The 26,267-nt window shown below is 46.2% G+C and overlaps 1 protein-coding gene across 1 annotated transcript in view; it reads right to left on the reverse strand.

Moving 5' to 3' along the window:
- The window catches only part of PSMD1 (proteasome 26S subunit, non-ATPase 1), a 1,063,364-nt gene that overhangs the window by 821,162 nt on the left and 215,935 nt on the right, over positions 1-26,267 (reverse strand). The window contains exons 12-14 of the mRNA XM_069617568.1: positions 16,232-16,405; positions 4,802-4,913; positions 3,949-4,145 (exon numbers count right to left, since the gene is read on the reverse strand). Of these exons, the coding sequence (XP_069473669.1) occupies positions 3,949-4,145; positions 4,802-4,913; positions 16,232-16,405 (483 nt within the window). The remainder of the gene's footprint in view (positions 1-3,948; positions 4,146-4,801; positions 4,914-16,231; positions 16,406-26,267) is intronic.

Raw genomic sequence — 26,267 nt, forward strand, 5'->3', positions numbered from 1 at the left:
TTGAGCATCAGCGTAGCTTGCCAATAGGGTATTATTATTGGCAATTCTGATAGAGAATGCTGCAGAGGTGGTGATTCTCTTGGCTAGGGCATACAGCTTCTTCCCCTCTTTATCTGGGGGTCCTCGCTGGTAGATATTGGGACTCCTGCCCTTTTCCTGGTGTTGGTCACGACCAGGGAGTCCGGGATTGAGTGACCCCTAATATATAATGGGTCTGATTGAGAGGGAGAGAACAGTTTCTCAATCCTCGGATTGACCCCTCTCACCAATGCAGGAGTGGAAAGAGAAGGGGTAATACGTCTCTTAACTGAGGCGAGGATGGGGATAATTTGGCTAGTGGGGGGGGGTTTTCCTTGATAATCCTCTCCACAAAATCGGTGTCTGGGGTGACCTCCCCAGTTTCAATTTCAAAATGTGCTGCTGCCTTCTTCAGCAGTGCATTGAAGGTGGGTTGATCATCAACAGGCGACGGGTTCCTGACTGGTGTAGTTTCAGTAGACCTGATGACTATACTGCTACTGTCTGTGTCTGTCGACCTAGCTGGTGACTGCCAGGGATTTGAGTCGCCCTCGCCTGTGTCCTCCTGGAATCCCTCCTCACCTAGGTTAGTGTCCTCGTGAAAACCTTCCTCTTCTTGTTGGTCTTCAACATAGGTGAACTCATCTTCCTCCTGGAAGAAGGTGTCTTCCTCAGTGAGATTGTAAGAGTATATGTCCTCCTGTATGGGGTTATAAAACTTCTGGTATTTAGCCCTTGGACTCTCCAGGGGTGCCTCCCTTGGTCTCTTGGGTGCCCTGTCTTCTGGGATGGACATGAACCTGTCTAGTTTATCCATACAGGTCTGGAACCTTTCAAAGGTCCACCGAGGTCGGCCAGGACGGTCTGGGAATGAAAAAGGAGTTTCTTCCTCCTCTAGTTGTCTGGTTCTGTCCCATAACGTCGAAGAAAGTGAGCCTTCGCCTTCTGAGTAGCCTTCTCGCTGGCTAGGGCCTTCAGTCGGCGTCGGGGACTGCCCTGATCTGTTTTCTGGCGCTTTCAGGGTATCTTTGGCCTTGTGCGCGGTTTTCGGCGTCTCACTCGCCGTACATCTCTGGCCGTCCTTAGATGCTATGCGCGCGAGGCTTTCGGCGATCATTCTCTTCCGAGGGATCGGTCGCCGTCGAGCCTTTGCTCGTCGAGTCCTTGCTGGCAACGTGAGCGCTCGTACGATGCGCGTCGCCGGAGGTTTTGGTGTTAGCGCCCTTATTTTTAGAGTGCCCAGTCGCCTGTCGTGGTGGCGGGGAGGGCTGACGACCCTTACGGTCGGCGGAAGACGCCGGTGGCCCGGCGTCCTCGTTGGCGCTATGGCTACCTTCGTCTTCGACAAATGCGTGCCGGGGGTATGTGCTTTGGTGTTTTTCCGTGTGCGTCCTTGTCGCCGGGGTGTTCATCCCCATAAGCTGGGCGTGAGCCGGGCTTGTCGGGGCTGGGGACGGACGAGGAGCGTGAACGCTCCTTTGAGAGGTCTACAGCCTCCGTTACGGGGGCCGTGTAGTCACTGTCCTCGTCACACTCGGCGGCGGCAGGCGAGGAGTCAGGCCTAGACATAGCGTAGGCCGCCCGCCTTTCGACCCTGCGGTCTTTTAGAGTTTTGGGCTTTAGTAATTTACAGGCCGCACAGCCGTCCTCCTGGTGATCGAGGGGTAAGCAACGGTTGCACCGTTTGTGCTTATCCTTCCAGGTATATTTACCCTTGCAAAGCGGGCAAAACCTAAATGGCGTCCTCTCCATAGCTGAGGGTAATAGGTGTGACTACAGCCTCGAAAGAGAGGGAGGGGAAAGAGAAAGGCATTCTTAAAGAGAAGAAAGACCACAAAACCCCACTCTCCCTACTGTGTATGGCCGGCGAGGCCAGGCCACGTGTTCGGCAGCGCCGAAGGATCCCCTCCGCTCGTCCTTCTGTCGAAAATCTTGCTCGGCGGAGAAACAGCTCTGCGTCGAGGGAGGGATCTACGTTATTGATATTAATGACAAACGTCCAAAGGTCGAAGAAACTATTTTGCAATGTCTCTCTAGGAGCTCCGCATAAAGGCGACCAGTAGCTGGGCGGAAAAAAACAATCTGAGGGACCTCGACGCATGAGGGATTGTGGGTACAACGCACGTCACTATAGGGATAGTGTTACAGACACGCCTTGCCGACGTCCCCTTTTCGACTACGAAAAACAAAATGCAATACTCTGCAGTGACCACTGGATGTCGGACCTATGCACAGTATGTGATTCTAAGCAGATTAACAAACATCAGAAACTACTTTTCACATGATGTGGTAGTCCTACGGACACACCCAGCGTTCCTACCAAAGGTACCCTCTGCCTTCCATCTGAACAAGGAAATAGTCCTACTTACGTTCTTTGCTGAGTCTAAGGATGAGGCTGAGAGGGTCCTTCGACAGGCCCAAGGGCTTCCGCAAGTCGGACGTATTGTTTGTCACCTTCGGCGGGTCAAGGCCCGGGTATCAGGCATCGATAGCACAGTGGATGGTTTCAGCCATCAAGGAAGCCTATGAGGGCAGCACAAGCTACTGCCAGCTAACATGCATGCCCATGCAGTCAGAGCCAAGGCCAGGGCCATTGCATCCCAAAGGCAGGTCCTGTGGCAGGTCATAAGCAGAGCTGCCACCTGGGCCACCCCTTTGGCTTTTTGCAAGCATTACTGATTGGACGCCGGCTCTAGATCAGACGCGGCTTTCAGACAGGCGGTTCTTAGAAACCTATTTGCTTAAGGAGGGTCTCCACCCTAGGGCTACATTCAGTTGTAATCGCCCATGCAGTATGGAGGAAAGGGGACGGGATGCAAGAGTAATTTTAAGTTACTCACCATAGTGACTAACGCACTCTTAGTCCCCTTTCCTCCATACGTCCCACCATCCTCCCCCCACCCCTAATAATACTGGTGTCATTAGGCAATGTTAAATATCGACGCGTCAATGGGGACTGAGGTGTGGCGCCGGTGGGCGGAGTCAGGATAGCGCATGCTCCCAGGTCTGCACCCCCACGCGCCTCTAAATTTAAAGGGGAAGAACGTTTTCTCTGGTGAAAAAGGTCTTGTGTCCCGTCCCCTAGTCACTACGGCAAGTAATTTATATTTAACCCAATAAACAAAATGGCTAGTGCTAGGAATAAACACCAAATGTAGCAAATCAGTTTACACCCCTGGTAGAGCCAAAACTAAATTTCAACTGCCACCAGCCTACTTCCCTAAACTTATTTAGGGTGATTTAATCACCCATGGACAAACGTTGAGTGTTTAAGAAGCACCCCTGTTCAAGAACTTATGGGCTTCCAAGGACCACAAACTACCAAAGGGTTACAGCGGCAGGGCTACTTCAATGGAAGTGCATCTAGCCACACAAAGAGCTCAGAGATGCAAGCAGACCACAGACTAAATAGATAAAAAGGCCAACACTCAGCCATGCAGCGTTCTATTTAGCTGCAGTAAGCAACTGCCCTACCACACAGGAGATCGACAGGGCAGAAATCAAGATAGAGGTTTGTTCCTACTCTAAAAAGGGGCAAGGGTTAAAAAATGTTACCAAATCTTAAGAGTCAGGTGGAATCAATTCATAGTACCAGGACTGTGAGCAGGAGCATGGCTGAGGTTGCAATGCTCTTTCATATCATGCTTATACTCTGATAAGACACGCATCAAAGAATTCACAAACAACGATTCAGTGGGTAAGGCGGCAGAAGTTAAAGTATGTTCAAGTAACCTGAAACCATCCCCATGCTCCAGGGATGTGAAGAGATTAGTGGCATATGACCCACTTTCCAAAACATTTAATTTAATAAGTCATCCCAAATGTGTGCGAGCCAATTATAACATAGCGCTTTTCCCTGAAAATCTTTTTCATGAGTCCAAATTGACTAATGAGACCACTTCCTATTGAGCTTTTCAGAGAAGCACTCACCTTGTCTCGGCAGAGGCTTTCAATCAGTGCATCGGCCTCCTCCATGCGGCCATACATGACCAGAGCAATTCCTACTGCCAGGCCCCTGAGGATCTTCTCATGCTGCGTTTCCTGTGCATAACCCACCATGTCCTCGATGGCCTGGGCATTCTTGGATCCCAGCATCACTAGGCCCAGTGCAAGACCAGCTGCCTCCCCTGTGAATGCAGACGGACATCTTGTAAATACACACAATACAAAAAAAGAAACAGCAAGAAAATCAGCAGCTTTTCCAAAGTGGTGGCACTTAGTGCACATGTAAATCTCAGGGTGAAGTCACTCTTAGTCGGCAAGAAGCACAGGCTATCTGCTCTGTGTACAGAACAGTTGCATCTTAAGTTAAAAGATGCTGTGCCAGGAATATGTCAACTTCCACAGGCAAATGTCTACGAAACTCTTGTCCATTATCAAATAGTATTAAGTGAACACAAACCATTGCTCAGCTTGGTTTGGGACAGATTAATCAGGTTCTGCCAGCATATCCCCCGCCACATTTTGACCAATGCACCACAGTCCTGGCATATGAGAAAGGGCAGGCTTTGACAACATTGTTAGAGCACCTGAAATCTAGACCTGTGGATACACTTGCTATTCCTTTAACAGAACCCAATAACTTCAATCATACACAAGATGCATTTAAACTATACTCTTGCTAACATTTACCTCTTCACACACAAACAAGCGTGCAAGACAGTTTCACATTTGAATTGCACATATCCAGCTGGCTAAGTCCAACAGAACCACAATCATGCCCAGAGACTGATCTATTAGGAGTTTTCAAATATATAACCAGTGCATTTGAAAGTTTTCTTACCAGTCACTGCATCATCTTGGTAAAGATTTGTTTTCAAAAGGTCATATACATCTTGCCGTGCAGTGCCCATTGCTGCCAAGCCAAGGCCAAGACAGCCTCCATGCCGCACGATCTGAAGGAAATGAAGACATTCTTGTTATCTTATGAGGTATTCACAATCTTCTCCCAAAACACAGCTATCATGAAGAAGCCTCTGCAGCACTCCCATGCTCACGCAGTCTTGCTTGATTAAAATTCATACAAAAAAAGGCAATTCAAATGCAACCATCTTGATTAAGCAGGGAATTAAAGGATATGACATATGGACATCCATGAAGATCAATAATGGAATTATACAGTTGTTAGGCAAGATTGCGTCCAGCACCTATTGGGAGACTACAGCAACCTTGACCTCCTGGTAATAGGAACCCAACCTTTGGTATAAGTCTGTACTACACAGGTTGGTAGTGTGGCTGAGCAGCCAGGCTTATCGCAAGAGGGGTCAATGTGAGCAGCAGGGCTTTTACACAGCGAATCACAAATATTCAAGTAGACTCTTACACTCAAGGCTTCTACATTAAACAATTATAAATGTATTTAACAGTCAGTTATGTAAGCCTTCTTGAGAAGGGAGCAAAACATGCAACACCTCAAAATACACTTCAAAACCCACTCTTAGTTTCTCTAATCAGATACCCATTGGGGATGGCACACAGACCTTCCTACACCCTGCAAGTCTTGTCCTTGGCCTCAAGCCCAGGGACCGTATCACTCCAGGACTGAAATCTCTGCACTGGCTCCCAGTGGCTGGGAGGATTAAGTTCAAAACCCTCTGTATTGTCCACAAGGCCTTCTGGGCCTGGGGCCGAAATACCTTCAACTCTCTCTTCCTAAATATCTTCCTTCTCAAGCTCTTCGCTCAACCGCCTCCAACTCCCTCAGGGTAAGCCGCCTCTCCAAGCAACGAGTTGGGGGTAGATCTCTCTCCGCGGCAGGGGCCTCCCTCTGGAACAGCCTTCCTGCCTCCCTGAAACTTGAGGAGAACCATCTCCGGTTCCGGAAGCACCTCAAAATCTTCCTCTTTGCTTCTGCTTTCTCTCCCCCTCTCCCCTGCTAAATTCCTGATTGAAATTGCACTGGGCCACTCTCACTGATCTCGGTCCCTGGCCCAGCCACTTGCCCCCTGCACTGCCTCCCTGGCAGCCCCTGCACTGCGGTACTGTCTCTGCATCCCTACAGCCCCCATCCCAGCACTTGTCTGCACTTACCTTGCACTTGCCACCAGCTGGCCCTTTATTATTTATCTTGTTATTCTACTACCCCTGTACTGCACTTTGCCCTCTCCCTTTCCCCTTGCACTTTCCCTTCCCCGCTTCCCATGCACTTGCGCGATCTGAATGACACCTGGCCTAGTAAGATCATTGTCTGTCTTCCCTTTGTCTCCCCTCCCTGCCTTGTCGCGCCTTGAAACACTTGTGTATAGGTGCGTTACAAATGCCATATCATATCACCCTCAGGTGACCTTAAATAGCTAGGACACTGGACATTGATTTATCACTGGTACATTTAGAGTAAGGTTACATAGGGAAATAAAACAAAGGTTAACAAATAATTCACAAACTGGTAAGTACTGTTTGAACCCTCCAATGCAAAGTAAATTAACCCTTTCCTGGGAGAAAGGTAAAGCACAGAATCACAGGTAAGAAGAGTCTCTCGGGGAGCCAGGACAGAAAATTCTAGTTGAGCCAAGTCTAGGGGAGCTGAAGATCATCTTTGTAGGCAAGTAAAAGTCTTGCACAATGTTTTTAGAAAGGTTTGTGGAAATAAAATCACTTGAAGCGCCACAAGCTGGGAGGCTTGTGAGGAGCAAAGCTGCAAGCAACTCTGCAAGGTTAACCAAGACCAGTCTCACCTGAGAACAAGTAAGGCTACACCACAAGAGGCAAGTCCTCTTAACTTAACAGTACCTTTGGTTAGAAAAATGGTCCCAACTGATTTATGTTCCTGTACAGCTCTGCAGATCCTGGTGTTCCTGGGCCTCAGTCGTGGGGACAAGAGGGAGGACTTCTGGGGACTCCTGCACTGCAATGGGAATGTCAGCGGCAGCAATTGGCAATCTTCAATTCAGTGGCACTTTGCGGTTTCAGCTCCTCTAGTCTATAGCAAATACCACCACTGCGGTCTCACGGATACCATTCTGGACTTTCCTTGCATCTGGGGTCCAGCACTCTGTTGATGCGGCTCAGCCTTGGTCAGTCCTGCTTCAAGGAAGTCTGGAAGATCTTCCTGAAACACAGGTCCGACTTAAAAGCGATGCACACGGTTGGATATTCCTCTCCTTGGCACTTCGGTACCAGCAGCAGAAGTAAGGCCAGCTCCGAGAAGATGTCCAAATGAGTTAACTTTGGGGTTGATTGGTCCCACCTACCAAAGGGGAGAAGTCATCCTTGCAGGGCTTCTCTAGTCGAAACTAATTCCGAGCTTCAGTACAGCAGCAGGGCTTCACCAGGCAAACCATTCCTTCGTCCAGTGGTCGACTATGCCCTCCAAGCCAAAAAGCCTCGCCTTTTATGCAGGTTTCTTCCATTCATTCCAGCCTAGCTGTCAATCACACAGCAGGGTGGCTGTCCTCCAAGGACAGCCAGCCGACCAATCACTTTAGGGTGTATTCCTGTAACAAGGGGATTAAGCACAGAGTTTCGGGCACCACCCTCACTTCTTGCCCCTGCCAGACACGCTGGAGCCAGAGGCGGGCTTTACTCATGAATCCTGCCAAAGACAAAACAAACAAAGGGACCAAACCTGGTTTCGCGCGCAGAGTAAATCTCAAGAAGGACCTTTCCAACAAGAAATGGCAACAAAAGAAGACAGGGGCCATTTTGACCAAATGGGCCCCCATGGGTGTCTTCCTGCAGCTGCAATTGTAGCCTGCAGTAAAAACACACAATGGTGGTAAAGTCCGTTAGGCTTCCTAGCAATAGGAACCCAACCTTTGGTATAAGTCTGGACTGCACAACTTGGTAGCGTGTTGAGCAGCCAGGCTTATCTCAAGAGGGGTCAATGTGAGCTGTAGGGGCGTTTCACAGATTTACAGTGACTAGTATTCAAATAAACACTTACACACAAGGTGTGGTGAATAAACAATTATTCATTTGTCAGTTAGAATAAGCCTTCTTCAGAAGGGTGCAATATAAAAGCAACACACAAATACACTTCAAAACTAGTTTCTAAATCAGTAAAGACGCTTTTGGGATGGCCCAGTGTCACAATCTACACCCTCAGGCCACTTCAATAGCTAGGGTGCTGGGGACATTAATATCTTACCGTTTGCATTTAGAATACTCTTATAACTTGGTCAAAGGAAAAGGTTATTAGAACAAACAAGAGACCACAAATATTCTTAAGCAGGCAAATACTTTTGGATCCCCTAAGCAGAGTCATTCAGTATAACAGGTTAAGCCAAAATCAATGGGCAAAAATGTATAAGAGCTGAAGCACTTCTAGTATGTAAGTAGAAAAATTCTTTGCGCAATGTTTTAGAAGTCTTTGAAGAAAAGAAAAATCAATGTAGGGCCACAAGCTGTTTAGGTTTGTGAGTAGTAGAAGATGCAGGCAACTCTACAATAAGAGTTAAGTTCTCTCAGACTTTACAGTACCTTTGGATTGAAGAAAAAAGTACAGCAGATGAATCCTGTTCTAGTGCAGCTCTGCAGATCTTACTGTTCCTGGGCCTCAGTCGTGGGGACAAGAGGGAGGACTTCTGGGGACTCCTGCACTGCAATGGGACAGTCACCGCTCGCAACCGGCAATCTTCAAACAAGTGGCACCTCAGTGGTTCATCTCCTTGTGACTACCGCAAATAGCAAAACTGCAGTCGAGCTGTCGAGATGGAGGACACTCCTTGCTCTGGGGTCCCGCACTCTGTTGAGGGGGCTCAGGCTCGGCCAGTCCTGCTTCCTGGGAGTCCGGAGGATCTTCCTGGATCTCTTGGCCAATTTAAAAGCAATGCACACAATCTGGTGTTCCTCTCCCTGGCATTTCGTTTTCCAGCAGCAACTCTGTGGAAATGCAACCAGCTCCGAGAGAATGTCCAGTTGGCTTACTTTGGAGTTGATTGGTCCCACCAACTCAAAGGGAGAAGTCGTCCTTGCAGGGGCTTCTCTGTCGATGCGAATTTGGAGTTCAGGCAAACCAACAGTCCAGGAGTTGCAGCAGGCGTCCTCTTCAAGTTCTTCTTCGGTTCCTTTGTCCACTGGTCGACTAGGCTTTCCATGCCAAAAGCCTTGCCTTTTATCCAGTTCCCTCCCATTCATCCCAGCCCAGCTGTCAGCCAGCAGGGTGGCTGTCCTTGCCGGACAGTCAACTGGCCAATCATTACAGAGTGCATTTGGGTCTTCTAGGAGACTAAGCACAGAGTTTGGGCACCTCCCTCACTTCCTGCCCCCACCAGACACCCTGGAGCCAAAGGTGGGCTTCACTAGTGAAGCCCGCCAAAGGCAAAGCGAACAAAGGGACCAAACCGGGTTTGGCATGCAGAGAAAATCTCAAGGAGGACCTTTCCACAAAGAAATGGCGAAAAAAGACGACCAGGGCCATTTTGACAAAAATGACACCATTGGGTGCTTTACAGCAGCTGCTATCACAGCCCGCAGTAATGCACACCACGGTAGTTAAAAGTAAATCACTGCTACCAGCCATTCAGTGAGGAAAAGGTAGCATAAAATTGTTACATGAGAAGCTAGACTAAGGGGATACTAAGTAACCCCTCCAGCACCCTATTGTAAGATAGTGTGTGCTGGGTTCAGAAAGTTACAAAATGTAAGTAAAGTCAATTTCACTTCACTTGGAAACAGTTGCTTCACCGAGAGAAGTTATTTAAACCTTTGGGAAATCTAAGAGACTTCCCTGTGCCACTGCACTGAAGGTGCTGTGTGACAATGCAAAGATGCCGCCTATGGAGTTTGTCATACCCCAAAATTAAAAGAAACAGTCCAAATCACATAAAAATACATGAGATTGGGAAAAAGGTCTCACTCTCTCCAGGTAAGAAATTTAAAAAGTCCTAAAGTCCAGCAAAGGTGCTGGGGGTCTCTAAGGTAGAAGGGAATTAGCACATTTCTGAGAATTCTCCCTAACAGTCAAAAATCACAGCCAGATTTTCAACCCCTTGGGCTTTGCTAAGCACCAGTCCCCAGGACCTCACAGTGCAGGGACAAACATGTCTTCCCATGGATCTCTGGAAAAAGGAAAGGGGGTTGGAGGGGATTGTTAGGACAGTTTTTCTAAAGTTAACCCAGGGGCTTCATAAAAGTATACCTTGTGCAATACAGTAAACTCCAACTCTTAGTATACACCTGTGCTGCAGGCAGCATGGACAGAAGCAGTCAGATGTATCTTAGGAGAGAGAGAGGGATGTAGGATGGTACAAAGAAATGTAAGGGTTTCCCTAATTACACTCACACCAGAATCAATACACCCCTCTAGGGAAATAAGGCAAACAGGCGATCTTGTAAGGATAACAAGTTTTATCTTAGAAATGAGGATGGTACCAAAGAACTCTGCTGCCTGAACGGTCTTCTCCTGTCCCCTTTCCAATACCTTCCTGCCAAAATGGTTTCAAGAGCAGGGGTTTATATAGGTCTGGCTTGCCATGGGGATATCACTAGAGCTGGATCATGACTTAAGCCAAAGCCGTCGTCCTTCCATAATAGGGATGCTCCAAAGCCTTCTTTTCTTAATTGTCGGCAGTTTTGTCAGGGCATGCTGTTCTACTTGTTGCTAACTATGCAAAAACACACTTCAGCTCTGTAGGCTTTTACAAACCTTGAGGCCTAGCCCAAAGACAACAAAACATTGTTATCTATGTACAAAGAATTTGCATTCATGATATCCATATTTCACTCATCCTGCTCATGTTATCGGGATCCTGTAGTTTTCTCCACAATTTAAACGTATAATTTATCCCATTCTGCCGCACAAAACATGTGATTCCTATTTTTAACCCGCATGGACCCTTGACGGACAGTGCACAATTGGTGAGTCAGTTTGCGCTGGCCATAGTGAAGAACACCGCACACTTAAGTGCCTGTGGTCTATTTAGATCCCACAGGCTGCATTCCTTCTGGGAAGGAGGGGGAGTTTGACTCCTCCATAGCACTAGCTAAGCTTTCCAACTAACAGTTAATTGCACCTTATATTAGATAATAACTACCTTCTTCAGTGCTCGTGTATGTGATTATGCTTGCATGAGAGAGCCTTTCCAGTGCCCGTCTTCCCCCCTAGTCTATTATAGTGCCTTAAATATGCCTTGCTTAACTCTAAAGCGCCTGGGGGTTCAGGAGGACCCTGGTTCCAACATTCCCCCCTTTCTTTACTTCTACAATAACTAACTCATCCCTATCCGACATATCAGTTTGGGTTTCAGTGTTTATTGTATGGCAAGGTGCATTACAACCCCCAATAGATCCCATCATATTTGCACTAATAGGTACAAAATTGACAACATCGGAGACCCAATTGGCACTTGCAGAAGAGAACCAAGAAGAACACGATAACAGGCACCAGTATTTTTACTGCTGCCCCCAGCCATGACGGTATCCAAAGGCAAGCGATGGCCAATCTGTGTTCTGAACTCCACCTTCTTTCTTCATATGAACACCTAGATTGTGCACCGCCTCAATGATGTGGGATAGTGACCCATTCTCGGCATCCTCTGAGGGACAAAAGTGCACCAGCTGCTTCCCAACATTTTACACACTCCTCTTTCCATGGCTAACAGATCCAGCATATAGCGGTTCTGCATCGTCATGAGTCAGAACGCACAAGCTCTACTTTGATGGTGTTGAACCCTGTCTGTGTCGTTAGCGAGCTGGACTAGCTCCCATCAAACGATCTGAACCCACTAGGTGTTACCAGCTGCATTTACCCCAGTAGCCAAAAAAGATGGAAATAAAGTCTTTGCTGAGCTAAAAAGTTGATACTAGTCAAATATTCCTCTGAGCAGTGTGGCAGAGTCTGAGATCTAGTTCGATCTGTTCTTTCTTTTCAGCTGTTGAAATAGTTACTTTTCTGGCAGCATACAATATTCTTGTGTCATCTGCAAGTCTCCCTCTGCTTCGTTAGGGGCTGGTGTGGTTGTTGGCACCTTGACAGGTAGTTCTTTTCCCTTCAGGTGTTCTTCCAGGATTACTAGTAGTATTGAGCGCAGGGTGTCCAGTGAACACTTGCCCCTCCATGATGGGACGAGGTGCAAGTAGACTTGTCGCCACAAACCCAGTAGTAATCCATCACTTCTGCCGTACCTTTCGTCATATCGGGGATCACGAGTGTGGTTGCACTGTGTGTTTGCGCCAACAGGAACTGTTCCTTCATTGCTAAAACAAAGTTCATAGTCCATGTCTTTATGTATTCGCACTGGCTTCTCCATTGTCGCAATGCATGTCAGCCTTGTGATGTATTGGGACCATATTTGCACACACATAGTCTCTACTCGGGCTATAATTTCTTTGCTGTATTCCATCAGTCCATCTGCCGGGCACATTGTTGGGGAGAATTCTCAGAAATGTGCCAATTCCCTCCACCTTAGAGAACCCCAGCAACTTTGCTGGATTTTGAGGACTTGATTTTTTAACCTAGAGAGAGTGCAACCCTTTTTTCCCCACTCTCTCATGTATTTTAATGTGAATTTGAAATCTGTTTCGTTTGGTTGGGGAGTCTGACAAACTCCATAGGCATCATCTTTTACATTGTGTCACACAGCACCTTCAATGCAGTGACACAGGGACGTCTTCCAGATTTCCCAAAGGTTTAACTACCTTCTCTGGGATAAACTGTTTCCCAGAGCAGTAAAGTGAAATTGACTTTACTTACCATTGTAACTTGCTAGACCCAGCACACCAGATCGTACAATAGAGTGCTGGAGGGGTTACCTAGTATCCCCTTTGTCTAGCTATTCATGTACCATTTTTTATGTTACCCTTTTCTCATTGAATGGCTGGTGGCAGTGGTTTCGTTTGAACTACCATTGTGAGCATTTACCGCGGGCTGCATTCACAGCTGCTGAAAAGCAACCACGGGCGCCATCTTTGTCAAAATGGCCCCTGGTCTTTTTGCCTTTGGCGGGCTTCACGAGTGAAACCCGCTTTTGGCGCCAGAGTGTCTGGGGTAGGCAGGAAGTGAGGGAGGTCCCGAAACTCACTGTTCTTAGTCTCCTAGGAGACCCAAATGCACTCAGTGGTGATTGGCCGGCTGACTGTCCGGACTCCCAAGAAGCAGGACTGACCAAGCCTGAGCCCGTGCTGGAACCCAGAAGCAAGGAAAGACCATCACGACAGCCAGGAACCGCAGTGTTGCTATTTGCGGTTGATGCGAGGAGCTGAAACACTGAACAGCCTCTGAAAGTGAAGTTTGCTGGTTGCAAGTTTTGACCGTCCCAGTGCCTTGCAGGCCCCCCCCCCCCCCCCCCGACGTCCTCCCTCTTGTCCCCACGACTGAGGCCCAGGAACAGTGAGATCTGCAGTGCTGCACAGGAACAGAAGTAATCAGCTGCATCTTTTCTTCATTTCTAAGGCACTGTAAAACAAGTCTAAGAGAACTTACCTCGTAATGTAGAGTTGCTTTAAACTTCTACAACTCACAAGTCTAATCAGCTTGTGGCCCTACATTTGATTCTTCTTTTCATCAAAGACTCCTAAGAACTTGTGCACAGACTTTACCAGAAGTGCTTCATCCTATACAAGACTTTTGCCTATTGATTTTGGCTTAGCCTGTTGAATTGTATGACTCTTCTTGGAGGATCCGAAAGTATTTGCCTGCTTAAGAATATTTGTGGTCTCTTGTGTTCTAATAACCTTTGCCTTTTACCCATTTCTAAAAGTATTCTAAATGCCAACAGTAAGATATTAATGTCCCCAGCACCCTTGTTATTGAAGTCACCTGTGGGTGTAGGTTGTGTATGTGGGCCATCCCAAAAGGGTCTTTACTTATTTAGAAACTTGGAGTGTACAGTATTGAAGTGCATTTGTGTGTTACTATTATATTGCTCCCTTCTGAAGAAGTTTTTCTAACAGACTGATAAATAAAGTAATAATTTTTTATGCAAGAAACCTTGAGTGTAAGTTTATTTGAATACCTGTAACTGTAAATCTCTGCCTCCACTACAGCTCACAATTACCCCTCTTGAGATGAGCCTGGCTGCTAAACACACTACCAAAACGGTGTCCATGCACCCCCCCCCCTTTATATGGCCACCGCATATAACTGGCATGCCTTCATACATTCCGACGACCAGTGCCACACAAAACAATATCATTATAGGTGTTAGGGAGAATTATCATAAATGTGCTTATTCCCTTCACCTTAGAGACCCCCAGCAACTTTGCTGGATTTTGAGGACTTGATTCTTTTACCTGGAAAGAGTGTAAGGCTTTTTTTACCACTCTTTCATGTATTTTTATCACTATCATTATTTTGATGTGCGCTTTCCTCTTGTTTTCTTGGATTGTGGAGTTTTAAGAAAACTCCATAGGCCTCTTTTCAGGTGCGTTACACAGCACCCTCAGTGCAGTGACACAGGGATGGCCTATTAGACTTCCCAAAGGTTTAAATACCTTCTCTGGGATAAACTACTGTTTGCCAGAGAATGTAAGGTTAAATTGACTTTACTAGTCTTTTTAAATTCCTGGACCCAGCACACACTATCTTACAATAGAGTGCTGGAGGGGCTCCCTAGTATCCCCTATGTCTAGAAACGCATGTAGCAGTCAAATGCTACCCTTTCCTATCGAAATGGCTGGTGACAGTGGTAAGAAAGTATTTTGATCTATTCTATTAACTTGTGCCTTTTTACTCCCATTCAAAGTAACTGAAATGCCATTTTGCTCCTATTTCAGGGGAGCCTAATTTTCTCAGAAACGTATTGGTTTGGTATTGAAGTATATTTGTGTATGATATTAACTTGCCTCCTTCTAGTGAATGTTTTCTAAATGACTGTAAAAAATTAATAAGTGTTTTACCAAGAAACCTTGAGTTTAAGTGTCTACCTGAACCACTGTGATTGTAAGACCTCTGTGTAACATCCTTGTACTGCTCACCATTCCCGCTTGAGATAAGCCTGGCTGCTCAGCTCGCTACCACAAACTGTGTAGTACAGAATTATACCAAAGGTTGGTTTTTGCTTACACCTGTAGTTCTTATTGTATGTGGTGGTCCCAGAGGGTACTACATTCAATTCTTCCTAACACTCTGCATTGGGGGTTCAAAAGTACTTACCTGCTTCAGAATATTAGTGCGATTTCATGTTTTATTCTAATAACCCTTTTCCTTTGCCATACTTCCAAGTACTGCTCTAAATGCAACAGTGATATATTAAAGTCCACAGTGCCCTAGCTATTTAAGTCACCTGATGGTGTAGTAAGTGTCTGTATGCCATCCCAAATGGGTATTTGCCGATTTAGAGAAACTAAGAAGGTGTATTTTTGAAGTGTATGTGCGTGTTGCTATTATATTGCCCCTTCTAAAAAAAGGCTTATTCAAACTGACTTAAATAAATTAATAATTGTTTAATCAGGAAACCTTGTGTGTAAGAGTTTATTTGGCTACTTGTCACTTTGAATCTCTGTGTAACTCCACTGCTGCTCACATTGACCCCTCTTTAGATCATCCTGGCTGCTCAATCATGCTACCAACCTGTGTAGTACAGACCTATACCAAAGGTTGGGGTCCTATTGCCAGGAGGTCAAGGTTGTTGTAGTGCACCCAAAGGGTACTACTCTAAATCTTGCCTGTCAGAAAAACAAAGAAAAAACGAAGGAGAAGCTCTAGGAGCTTCGGACAACACTACACAGAAGGTTCTGTACGTTGTTCACTTAAAAAGTAGATACCTAAAAATTGGAGGTAAGCATAACTGAAAAGAAATTCGAAAATAGGGGCAAAAAAGGCTCCCTATATCAGAGTACAGGGAGAGGCGATTGTGTGGAAAAAGGTTCCTACTCACCCAGGAATCCAGCAAAAAGTGTAGGGGGACTCATAGGAAGTGGAGATTTCACAAAAGAAGAGAGATCTACCCTAACAAAGTTCCTTTAGCCTGGTGGTGGGCCAACAAAGGTTTCATTAAAGGAACTTCACTCGTCATTTTTTCAGGACTAGGTTATGCTTTTCAATGGGTTACTCGTGAGTTGTAAATTCCTGATGAGAAATAAACATGGTTGAATGATCTTCCAGGACAGATTGATAAAGGTGCACAAAAGCATTCCCCAACACCCCATAACATTGCCAACGTTCATTCACGTTTCTAAGAATTCAATGACCAGGCAAGATGCAAACAACGTACACCTTCACTAAACCCCGGCCCATAACCTTGCTTGCTGAAAAATGACTGCCACCAAGAGCAGCTGCTGCCTCTGCGTAATCAAGGAAGACCCAATGAACTGACGATTTAAAGTTAGTACTCACATCGTTGCTTGCGTTTTTTAGCTGGTTAAGGAGGTAATCGATGATATCGCCACCATGGTTGGCATGAATGAGACCCAAAGCATACAGCCCACCACCTTCCTGATAGGCCGAGCCTGGAGACGTGTCTTTTGGAAGATAAGTTGCCATTAACTGTAGTGCTTCCTTCTCATGACCCTGCACAGAAAGAGGAAGGAAAATGGTAAACATGAGTGAGAGGGTCATATGAATTATGTACAGATCATGTTCTCATTGAAAGTCTGATTCAGGAGATTTCTTTGTGCTCATTTACTATTGTATGTACTTAAGGTATTTAACTTTGTGCGGCTCTATGATGGCCAGCTTCAAGGGATGATTTGTGCTTCAAATTTAAGGGAATGTAATTCCTACCGTCAAGTCTGTCAGCAGAGGAATGCCATCTGCACTGCAGTAAAGTCACTGCCTTCCCACCACCTATGGAATCTGAATACTATCTGCGCTCCCTGGCATGGCAAGAGTTTCTAAGGTAAAGTGCACTGAGGACACAAGATGGGTGGGTGGGTAGAGGTTAACTCTGGCTGGGTTTTTTCTCACCCACCTTCTGCCCGATGCCTCAATCCTTGGGTGTCATTCTGACCTGCCAAGCACCATCTTGTAATGGGGTGACTGATTACCAGAGTAATAGTCTTTCAGTGGCATACATCTGCTTAAAATCACCTGCGCCCACTCATTCGACTTGCATGAGAGGGAAGGAACACAACAAAAAAAGAAAACTGTATCCAACAATACATTCAAGCAAGTTCACACATGTCAAAAAGACGTACAATCTGAGGACGAAGTGTGCAAGATCATTGGTACCTGTGTACACAGAATAGGGAAAAGGTGTGACAGGAACACCTCGGTCTATGTCCCATTTTCGAAATGAAAAAGAAAAACAAGATTAATACTGTGCACCAACCAGTAGATGGTAGCCTATGCAAAGTATGTATAGCCGGACAGATTCACAAGTATCAGAAATAGACGGACACCCACACACACACTAGGAGATCTCTAAAGGATGGGAGTAGTTTCTTACCTGTAACTCAATTTCTCCAGCGTTGGTATCTTTCATGGATTCACATGCTGTGAATCCGCAGTTACTTTGACTTAGTAATTTTCCAATGGAAAGACTTGACGCCTTGAGTCTCGATCAACGTAATGGTGGGTGCTTTTGGACCCCACTAATGGGATGTCGAGTGTATAGCTCTGCCCCAGCAGCTTCCTCTCAGATTTTAACCACTCAACCTGGAGGATATCCCCCTGTAGAGGATGTCTGCCTGTAGGGGGTAGGCTGGAGGGTGCATGCGAATCCATGAAAGATTCCAACGCTGGAGAAATGTAGTTACAGGTAAGAAACTACTCCCTTCTCCAGCATTGGATCTTTCATAGATTCACATGCTGTGAATAGATTGTGTAGCAGTATGAATGATAGGAGATGATAACCCATGCAAACACAGATTAGGCACTTTAAAAATTCTCTGCGTTAATGGGAGAAGAGTACATACTCGTGTTAGGGAGAATTCTCATAAATGTGCTAGTTCCTCTCTACCTTAGAGACCCAACATTTTTGCTGGACTCTGGGAATTTTTCATTTTTAACCTGGAGAGAGAGCAAGAGCTTTTTATATATTTTTCTGTGATTTGGACTCTGGTTCTTGTGAATTTGGCGTCTGACAATTGCCATGTCATCTTTGAATTGTGACACACAGCACCTTCAGTGCAGCGGCACAGGGAAATCTTAGATTTACTACAGGTTTAAATACCTCCTCTTGGATAAACTACTGTTTCCAAGAGCAGTGAAGTGAAATTGACTTTACTTACACTTTGTAACTTTCTAGACCCAGCACACACCAGCTTACCATATGGTGCTGGAGGTGTTACTTAGTATCCCATGTCTAGTTTCTCGTGTAACATTTTTTATGTTACCCTTTCTACAATTAATGGCTGGTGGAAATGGTTTACGTTTTACTACCATTATGTGTTTTGACCGAAGGCTGCAGTGGCAGCCTTGGTAAAGCACCCATGGGTGCCGATTTAGTCAATATGACGCTGGTCTTCTTTTTTCACCATTTCTTGCTGCAAAGATCCTTCTTGAGATTTACTCTGCGCGCCAAACAAGGTTTGGGCCCTTTGATTTGTCTTTGGCGGGATTCATGAGTGAACCCCGCCTCTGGCTCCAGTATGTCTGGCAGGGGTAGCAAGTGAAGGAGGTGCCCGAAACTACCTGTGCTTAATCCCCTTGGTTACAGGAATGCACCCAAAGGTGATTGGCGAGCTGACTGTCTGGCAAGGACAGCCACCCTGCTGGGTGAGTGACAGCTAGGCTGGAATGAATGGGAGAAACCTGCATAAAAAGGTGAGGCTTTTTGACTTGGAAGGCAGAGTCGACCACTGGACGAAGGAATTCAAGAAAGAACTTGGGAGAGACGCCTGCTGCAACTTCTGGACCGCTGGTTGCGTGGTGAAGCCCTGCTGCTGTGCTGAAGCTCCAAATTTGCCTTGACTAGAGAAGCCCTGCAAGGACAACTTCTCCCCTTGAGTTGGTGGGACCAATCAACTTCAAAGTGAACTCGTTTGGATATCCTCTTGGAGCTAGCTGTACTTCTGCTGCTAGTGCTGCTGCAACCGAAGTACCAGGGAGAGGAACACAAAACGGAGTGCATCACTTAAGATGGACCCGAGATGCTGGAAGATCCCCCCCCCCCACCTCCAGGCTCCCATTAAGCAGGACTCACCAAGCCTGAGCCACTTCAACAGAGTGCTGGACCCCAGATGGAAGGGAAGTCCAGAGTGGTAACCGTAAAACTGCGGTGGTGCTATTTGCTGAGACGCGAGGAGCTGAAACCGTGAAGTGCCGCTGAATAGAAGTTTGTCCTTTTCTACCGCTGACCGTCCCATTGCAGTGTAGGAGTCCCCAGAAGTCCTCCCTCTTGTCCCCACGATTTAGGCCCAGGAATAGAATGATCTACAGAGTTGCACAGGAACAGAAGCCAGCTGGAACCATTTCTTCTAACCAAAAGGTAAAGTTTGAGAGGATTTACCTCTTCTTGTAGCCTTACCTGATCTCAGTTGAGACTGGTCTTGGTTGCTTCTGTAGAGTTGCTTGCATCTTCTACCTCGCACAAGCCTCCCAGCATGTGGCCCTACTTTGATTCTACTTTTTCTACAAAGACTTCTAAAACATTGTCCAAGACTTTTATTCACCAACAGAAGTACTTCAGCTCACCTAGATTTTTGGCCAATTGATTTTGGCTGGCCTGGCTCCCTGAATAAGTCTTCTTTCCTCCGACATTGTGTTTTACCTTACCTTCCAGGATGGGGTTAATCTGCTTTGCATTGGGGGTTCAAAAGTACTTACCTGCTTCAGAATAATTGTGTGATCTCTTGTGTTCATATATAACCCTTTTCTTTGACATACTAGGAGTGTGTATTTTGGAGTATATTTGTGTGTTACGTACATATTGCCCCTTCTGAAGATGTCTTATTCAAACTGTTACAATAATAATAGTTTAATCAAAAAACCTAGAGTATAAGTGTTTATTTGGATACTTGTCACTGTGAATCTCTGTATAACTCCCCTTATGCTCACATTGACCCCTCTTGAGATCAGCCTGGCTGCTCAGCCACACTACTACCTGTGTAGTACAGACTTATACCAAAGGTTGGGTTCCTATTGCCAGGGGGACAAGGTTGTTGTATTGCACCCAAAGGGTACTGCCCCAAAACTTGCCCAACACTGGTGGCAGGTGGTGAGGATCTATTGTAGTGTTGTTACACTAAGTATTTGCTTTGCTTTTGTTCAACTAAAACCTTCACAAGGCTAAACTCCACTAGAACAATTGTAACATGCCAAATATGGATAACTTCAGTCTTGAAGCCCTGATCATTTTAACAGTAGATCAACAAAGAAATGTGTAAAGTCAGGAATCTCCCTGTAAAAGGAAAGAAACGAATTTATTGCAAGATTGTTGAATCATCAAAGTCTGGGTAGTAGGCCTGTCACACCTACTAAACCAAGAAATGTGGGAATTGATAATGAGGATGATAATTCAGAGTCCAACTCTAAGATTGTAGAAGAGTCAGAGGAGAAAGAGGAGCTCCAGCAAGGGAGCCCCTCTATGCCCCAGCCTGCCCTTTTGCCTCAACCTGTATCCACTGGGACCCCACAAGGTCCATCACTGAGTCCAGAATATGTGTCTGCTGGAAAAAATGAGACTTGAATTGGAATTTAAAAGGCCCAGGCCAAACATCAGGACATCAAACTCGGGGAAATGGAAATGCAACATGCTCTTGAAATGAAAATATCGTCTCTTGAAAATGTTTCCCTCCCAGAGTCCTCTAGGTCTTCCAGTCCAAAGAGGCCTCACCTGCCCAAAGAAGCAATGAGTATGTATGATGTGAAACTTGATATTTTGGATTGGTTGGGTGCTTTTGACTACAATCATGGGATTCAGGGTCTCAGAGGGAATCAGATGATTCCTTGGCTTTTGTCTAGGCTCCCCCCAGGTTGCAACTGATGCTGTAATGGAGGTGGGGGAACTTGAAAGATTGGAGTACGAGAATGTGAAGCCGGCTTTGATGGCCTGATTTGGGAAAACTCCTTCGCAGTACTTTAAGAGGTTTAGGACCCTCAAAAAGACTGATGGTACCCCTTGGGCTACCTGGTATGTGAATGTTTGAAAAACGTAGATGGTTCGATTAAGGGTTACAGGGTGAACTCCTTTGAAGGAATGAGAAATCTATTTTTGTTGGAATCTATTTTTGATGCCTGCTCTCCTGAGCTGATACAGCACTTGGCTGACTCAAAAGAGATTGATCCCAAGAAGCTTGCTAAGGCTGCTGACTTGTGGGTTGCCAACAGGGCTACTCAAGGATTCTGGGGACACTCACAAAAAGATGACAAAGAGAATTCTAAAGCCCAAAAAGGGAAATCATATGGGAAACCAGGTCAGTGTAGTGAAACCTCTGGTGCTAAACCAGAGGGAGGTCAGCAGAAGCCCCCATTTGTCAAAATATTTGGAAAAAGTTATGCTTGTGGGTCAACTGACCATGTGAAAGGGGATCCCATATGCAAGGGTAAACCTTCAGGGGCCCACACTGCCTCCTTAGCCTTCATCCCTGAGGGAGAAGTTCATACGACAAGTGTAAACTCATCTATTGGCTGAAGACCCAATTGGTGTCTCGGCCAGTGTTTCTTTAGTGTCCATGGGTCTGTGAGAACAGCAGAATGTAGATGTGTAAAACTGTATTCCAGATAACACCAAAGAATATTACAAGGACAGTGTACTTGTGAATGGACAGGAAACCCCTGCCATTAGAGACACTGGGGCCAGCATTACAGTGGTGGATGAAACCTTTTTCAAACCTGAGGATGTTGCTAAGGCACCCATAGGCCCCACTAACCTTGCTGGAGGCCCCGTCCAAATTGTTCTAATACTACCAGCTCTCATCCAGTAAAACAATATGACTGTAAAAATACTGGTCAGTGTACAAAATGTGGTGCATGGGAAGAGTCCTGTTGGGAATGACTTAAAATCTCCAGGAGTTGTATGAAGTACCCCCAGGCCTCCCACTAAAAGGAAGCAGGAGCAGACTAGACTGGCCAGAGAGCAAACTTTGAATGACTCAATGGGAATGAACAGAAGTATTTACAACTCCTAATTCACAGGAAGAACAACCTTCCAATTCTAGGACAAGGAAAAAGACAAAGGGGAAACCCAAGTCTCAGGAATGAAGAAAGGTATCAACCCTGTGCACAAAACAAGGACATCCCGAGAGGGACCTGTGATTCCTCCACCAGCTGAGGCTGAGTGGGAGGACCAACCAGAAGATGGTGTACCAGCTACTGGTGAAACGGAGCTGGAAGAAGCGCTTCACCCTGTTGGAGATCTCGATCCTAAAGACCATCCTGAGCTGCAGACCTTGCTTGCAGAAGGTGGCCCCTGTAGGGCAGACTTCAGCAGAAGTCATGGAGTGTGTCCTACTATTGAAGGACTGTGCCAACAGGCAGCTTCCTAGCTGGATGGGCAAGAGCCAGGGAAGCACAAACTGTACTGGGAGGATGGCCTTTACAGTGAGCCAATAGTGTCTACCCCGGGGGAATCCAGAAGAGTTGTAGTGCATCGGGAGGCGAGGCCTCAGTTTCTACAGTTAGCCCATGAGATTCCTTTAGCTGGTCACTACAGTTTTAAGAAGACCAAGGAAAGGAGTTATCTGTATTTCTCCTGACCCAAGATGGGGCCTGATGTAGATAAATTCTGTAGAAGTGGTAACACTTGTCAGACATCTAGCAAGAATGGATCCAAGAACGTGGCACCCTTGGTGCCTCTCCCAGTGGTGGGAGTACCTTTTGCTAGGGTGGGGATTGATGATGTTGGTCCCTTACACCCTCACACCTCTTCAGGCAACCAATTTATATTGGTTGTGGTAGACAATGCTACCAGGTATCCTGAAGCCATACCTATGAGAACTGTTACTCTTCAGGCAGTAGCTAAGGCCCTCCTTGGTATTTTTTTTTTACCAGGGTTGGTTTGCCTAAGATGGTTAGCTCAGTCAGAGGGACCAATTCTATGTTCCACTACATGCAGACCATGTAGAAAAACTGTGGATTGACCTACAAGTTTTCAACAGCCTACCATCCCCAGACCAATGGATTGGTGGAGAGGTTTAATAGAACTATGAAGTGCATGATGGGTGCTTTAGAAGTACCCATTAGAAGTGGGACCTTCTACTGCCATGCCTTCTCTTTGCTTATTGAGCAGTCCCTCAGGAAGGAGTTGGCTTCAGCCCCTTTGAGCTTCTCTATGGTCATCCGGATAGGAGGTCCATTGGCCCTAATCAAGGAGGGGTTGGCGAGTGCTCCTTCCCACAAGTCAGGGAGAGTCACTGACTTTGTGTTAGGTCTCAGACGGAGAATGACACACATCATGACAGACGCTTCAGAAAACCTGAAAGCAGGTCAGGGTCTGATTAAACATTGCCATGACCAGAAGGCCAACAACATGGTGGCGTTTACTCAAGACCAGCTAGTTCTAGTTATGGTAGCTACAAGGCAGATGGCCTTACAGGACAAATGGATTGGACCCTTCAAGGTTGAGGGCAAACTTGGAGTTTTCAATTATTTGGTGGACTTCGGCAATCCTAAGGTGGCCCCCAGGGTCTTTCACACCAACCGCCAACAGGCCTATGTCTCTAGACCAGAACTGGGAGTTTTGCTTCTAGCCTCTGCTCAAGAGGAGGAGGATGAGAGTGCACCTCTACCTGACCTCCTCAGGGGACAACATTTAGAAGGAAAGATGGAATAATCTCTCTCCTGATCTGACTCTGCAAAAGCAGGAGGAGTGACAAATTGTTGAATCAGGTGGCCTGACACCAGGCTTGACCACTTGGGTCAGCATGAAAAAGTCACTGGTGACTGTCTCCCTGTTAAGAGCAGGGGTTACAGAATGTCAGACCATGTAAGAACCCATATAAAGGAAGAGGTCAAGAGGATGCTTGATCTTGGGGTAATGGGGCCATCTACAAGTCCATGGGTCAGTCCAGTTGTACTAGTGCCCAAGGCAGGATCCAAGGAGTTGAAATTCTGTGTGGACTATAGAGCTCTTAATGCAGTCACCACAACTGATTACCATCCTTTACCTAGGACAGATGAGCTGGTGGAAAAACTTGGTTCAGCCAAGTTCCTCAGTACATTTGACCTAACCTCAGGCTATTGGCAAATAGCTCTTACTGACCCGTGCTAAGGAGAAAACCACATTTCCAACCCCAGGAAGTCTCTACCAGTTTAAGGTCATGCCTTTCGGACTAAAAAATGCACCTGCTACATTCCAGAGGATGATGATCATGTTCTGAATGGGATGGAGGACTTCTGCATGGCATACTTAGATGACATTGCAGTGTCCAGCCCTACTTGGAAAGGGCATATTGATCACTTGTGATGTGTATTGCAGGCTCTTGAGCAGGCCAATCTGACCACATAGGCAAGTAAATGTCAAATTGGTCAGAGTAAAGTAGTCTACCTTAGACATGATGTAGGACGACGTGAAATAAGGCCATTGCCTAGCAAAGTACACGCTGTACAAGACTGGGCCACCCCCTACTACTCAAACCCAAGTGAGCCTTTTTAGGTCTCACAGGTTATTATAGGACCTTCAAAGATAACTATGGGTCCATCGCTTCTCCCTTGAATGTAGTCTCCTCACCCAAATTTCCTAAAAAGGTCAGGTGGAATGACGAGTGCAACAATGCATTTGAAGGACTTAAAAAAAAACCTTTGTCAAGCTCCAGTCTTAAAAGCTCCTCTCTACAGCCAAACCTTCATTGTGCAAACAGATGCTTCCAATGCAGGTATAGGTGCAGTTCAGAGTCAGCTGAATGAGAAAGGTAGGGAGCACCCCATCTGCTTCATCAGCAGAAAGCTGAAGGAACCAGAAACAAGGTGGGCAACCATTGAAAGAGAATGTTTTGCTATTGTGTGGTTACTGAAGAAGTTTAGACCATACTTGTATGGATCTACTTTTGTGATTCAGACTGACCACCAACCCTCAAGATGGTTAATGCAGATGAAGGGGGAAAATCCTAAATTGTTAAGATGGTCAGTCAGCCTACAGGGGTTTGATTTTACCATTGAACACAGGACAGGGTGTAATCACCAAAATGCTGATGTCTCTCCAGAATGTTTGACCGACTGGAGTAAGGAGATTCATCTAGGGGTGGATTAGATCCTCCTGTCGGTTAGTCTGAGGGGGTACGAGTGTTAGGGAGAATTCTCATAAATGTGCCAATTCCCTTCACCTTAGAGACGCCCATCAAGTTTTCTGGATTTTGAGGACTTGATTTTTTTTTTACCTGGAAAGAGTGTGAGCCTTTTTCCCACTCTTCATGTATTTTGATGTGTGTTTTACTCTTGTGTTCTTTAATTATGGAGTTTTAGATAACTGCATAGGCATCATCTTTTCATGTGTGCTACAAAGCACCCTCAACCTAAATACCTTCTCTGGGATAAACTACTGTTTCCCAGAGAATGTAAAGTTAAATTGACTTTACTAGTCTTTTTAAATTCCTAAACCCAGCACACACCATCTTCCAATAGAGTGCTGGAGGGGTTACCTAGTATCCACTGTGTCCATAAACTCATGTAGCAGTCAAATGCTACCCTTTCCTATCGAAATGGCTGGTGGCAGTGTTTTTACAATGAACTACCATGATTTTGCCCGACCGCGAACACCGGTAGCTAAAAATCGCGGGAGCCATGTTTTTCAAGATGGCGCCTTAAGCCCCTTTTTGTTTAACAGGTCCTGGTCGTCTTTTTTCGCCATTTCTTTTTGGTCCTTCGAGTGTTTGTCTCTGCGCGCCAATCCAGGTTTGGTCCCTTTGTTTCTATGCATTTGGCGGGCTTCAGGACTGAAGACCGTCTCTGACGTCTGAGTGTCTGAAGAGGCCAGAAGTGAGGGAGGTACCCAAAACTCCCTGTGCTTAGTCTAGGAGACCCAAATGCACTCTGGCGCGATTGGCTGGCTGACTGGCCGGCAAGTACTGCCACCCTTCTGGGTGAGTGACAGCTAGGCTAGAATGAAAGTGAGAAAACTGTTTAAATGGCGAGTCTCTTGGACTGGAAAGCAGAGTTGACCACTGGAACACAAGAACCGAAGACGAGCTGGAACAGGACGGCTGCTGCAACTCCTGGACCGTTGGTTTTCCTGGTGAAGCCCTGCTGCAGGTCCGAATTGCCAAGTTCATCTCAACAGAGAAGCCCCTTCAAGGACGACTTTTTCCTTTGAGTTGGTGGGATCAATCAACTTATAAACCACTTGGATACCATTCTCAGAGCTGGTTAGGATTAACCAGGGGGGAAGGACACCAGCTTGTGTGCTTGACAACAGCTACTCGAACTGAATATCTTCCCTTTTGCCAGCTTGTTTTACCCGTCTCCATGCAGGAGTCCCCCAACGTCCTCCCTCTTGTCCCCACGACTGAGGCACAGGACCAGCGAGATCTGCAGGAACTGCCAGGAACCAACGTCT

This window comes from Ambystoma mexicanum, chromosome 10, assembly GCF_040938575.1.
Source record: "Ambystoma mexicanum isolate Mex_15411 chromosome 10, UKY_AmexF1_1, whole genome shotgun sequence".
Taxonomy (NCBI): Eukaryota; Metazoa; Chordata; class Amphibia; order Caudata; family Ambystomatidae; genus Ambystoma; species Ambystoma mexicanum.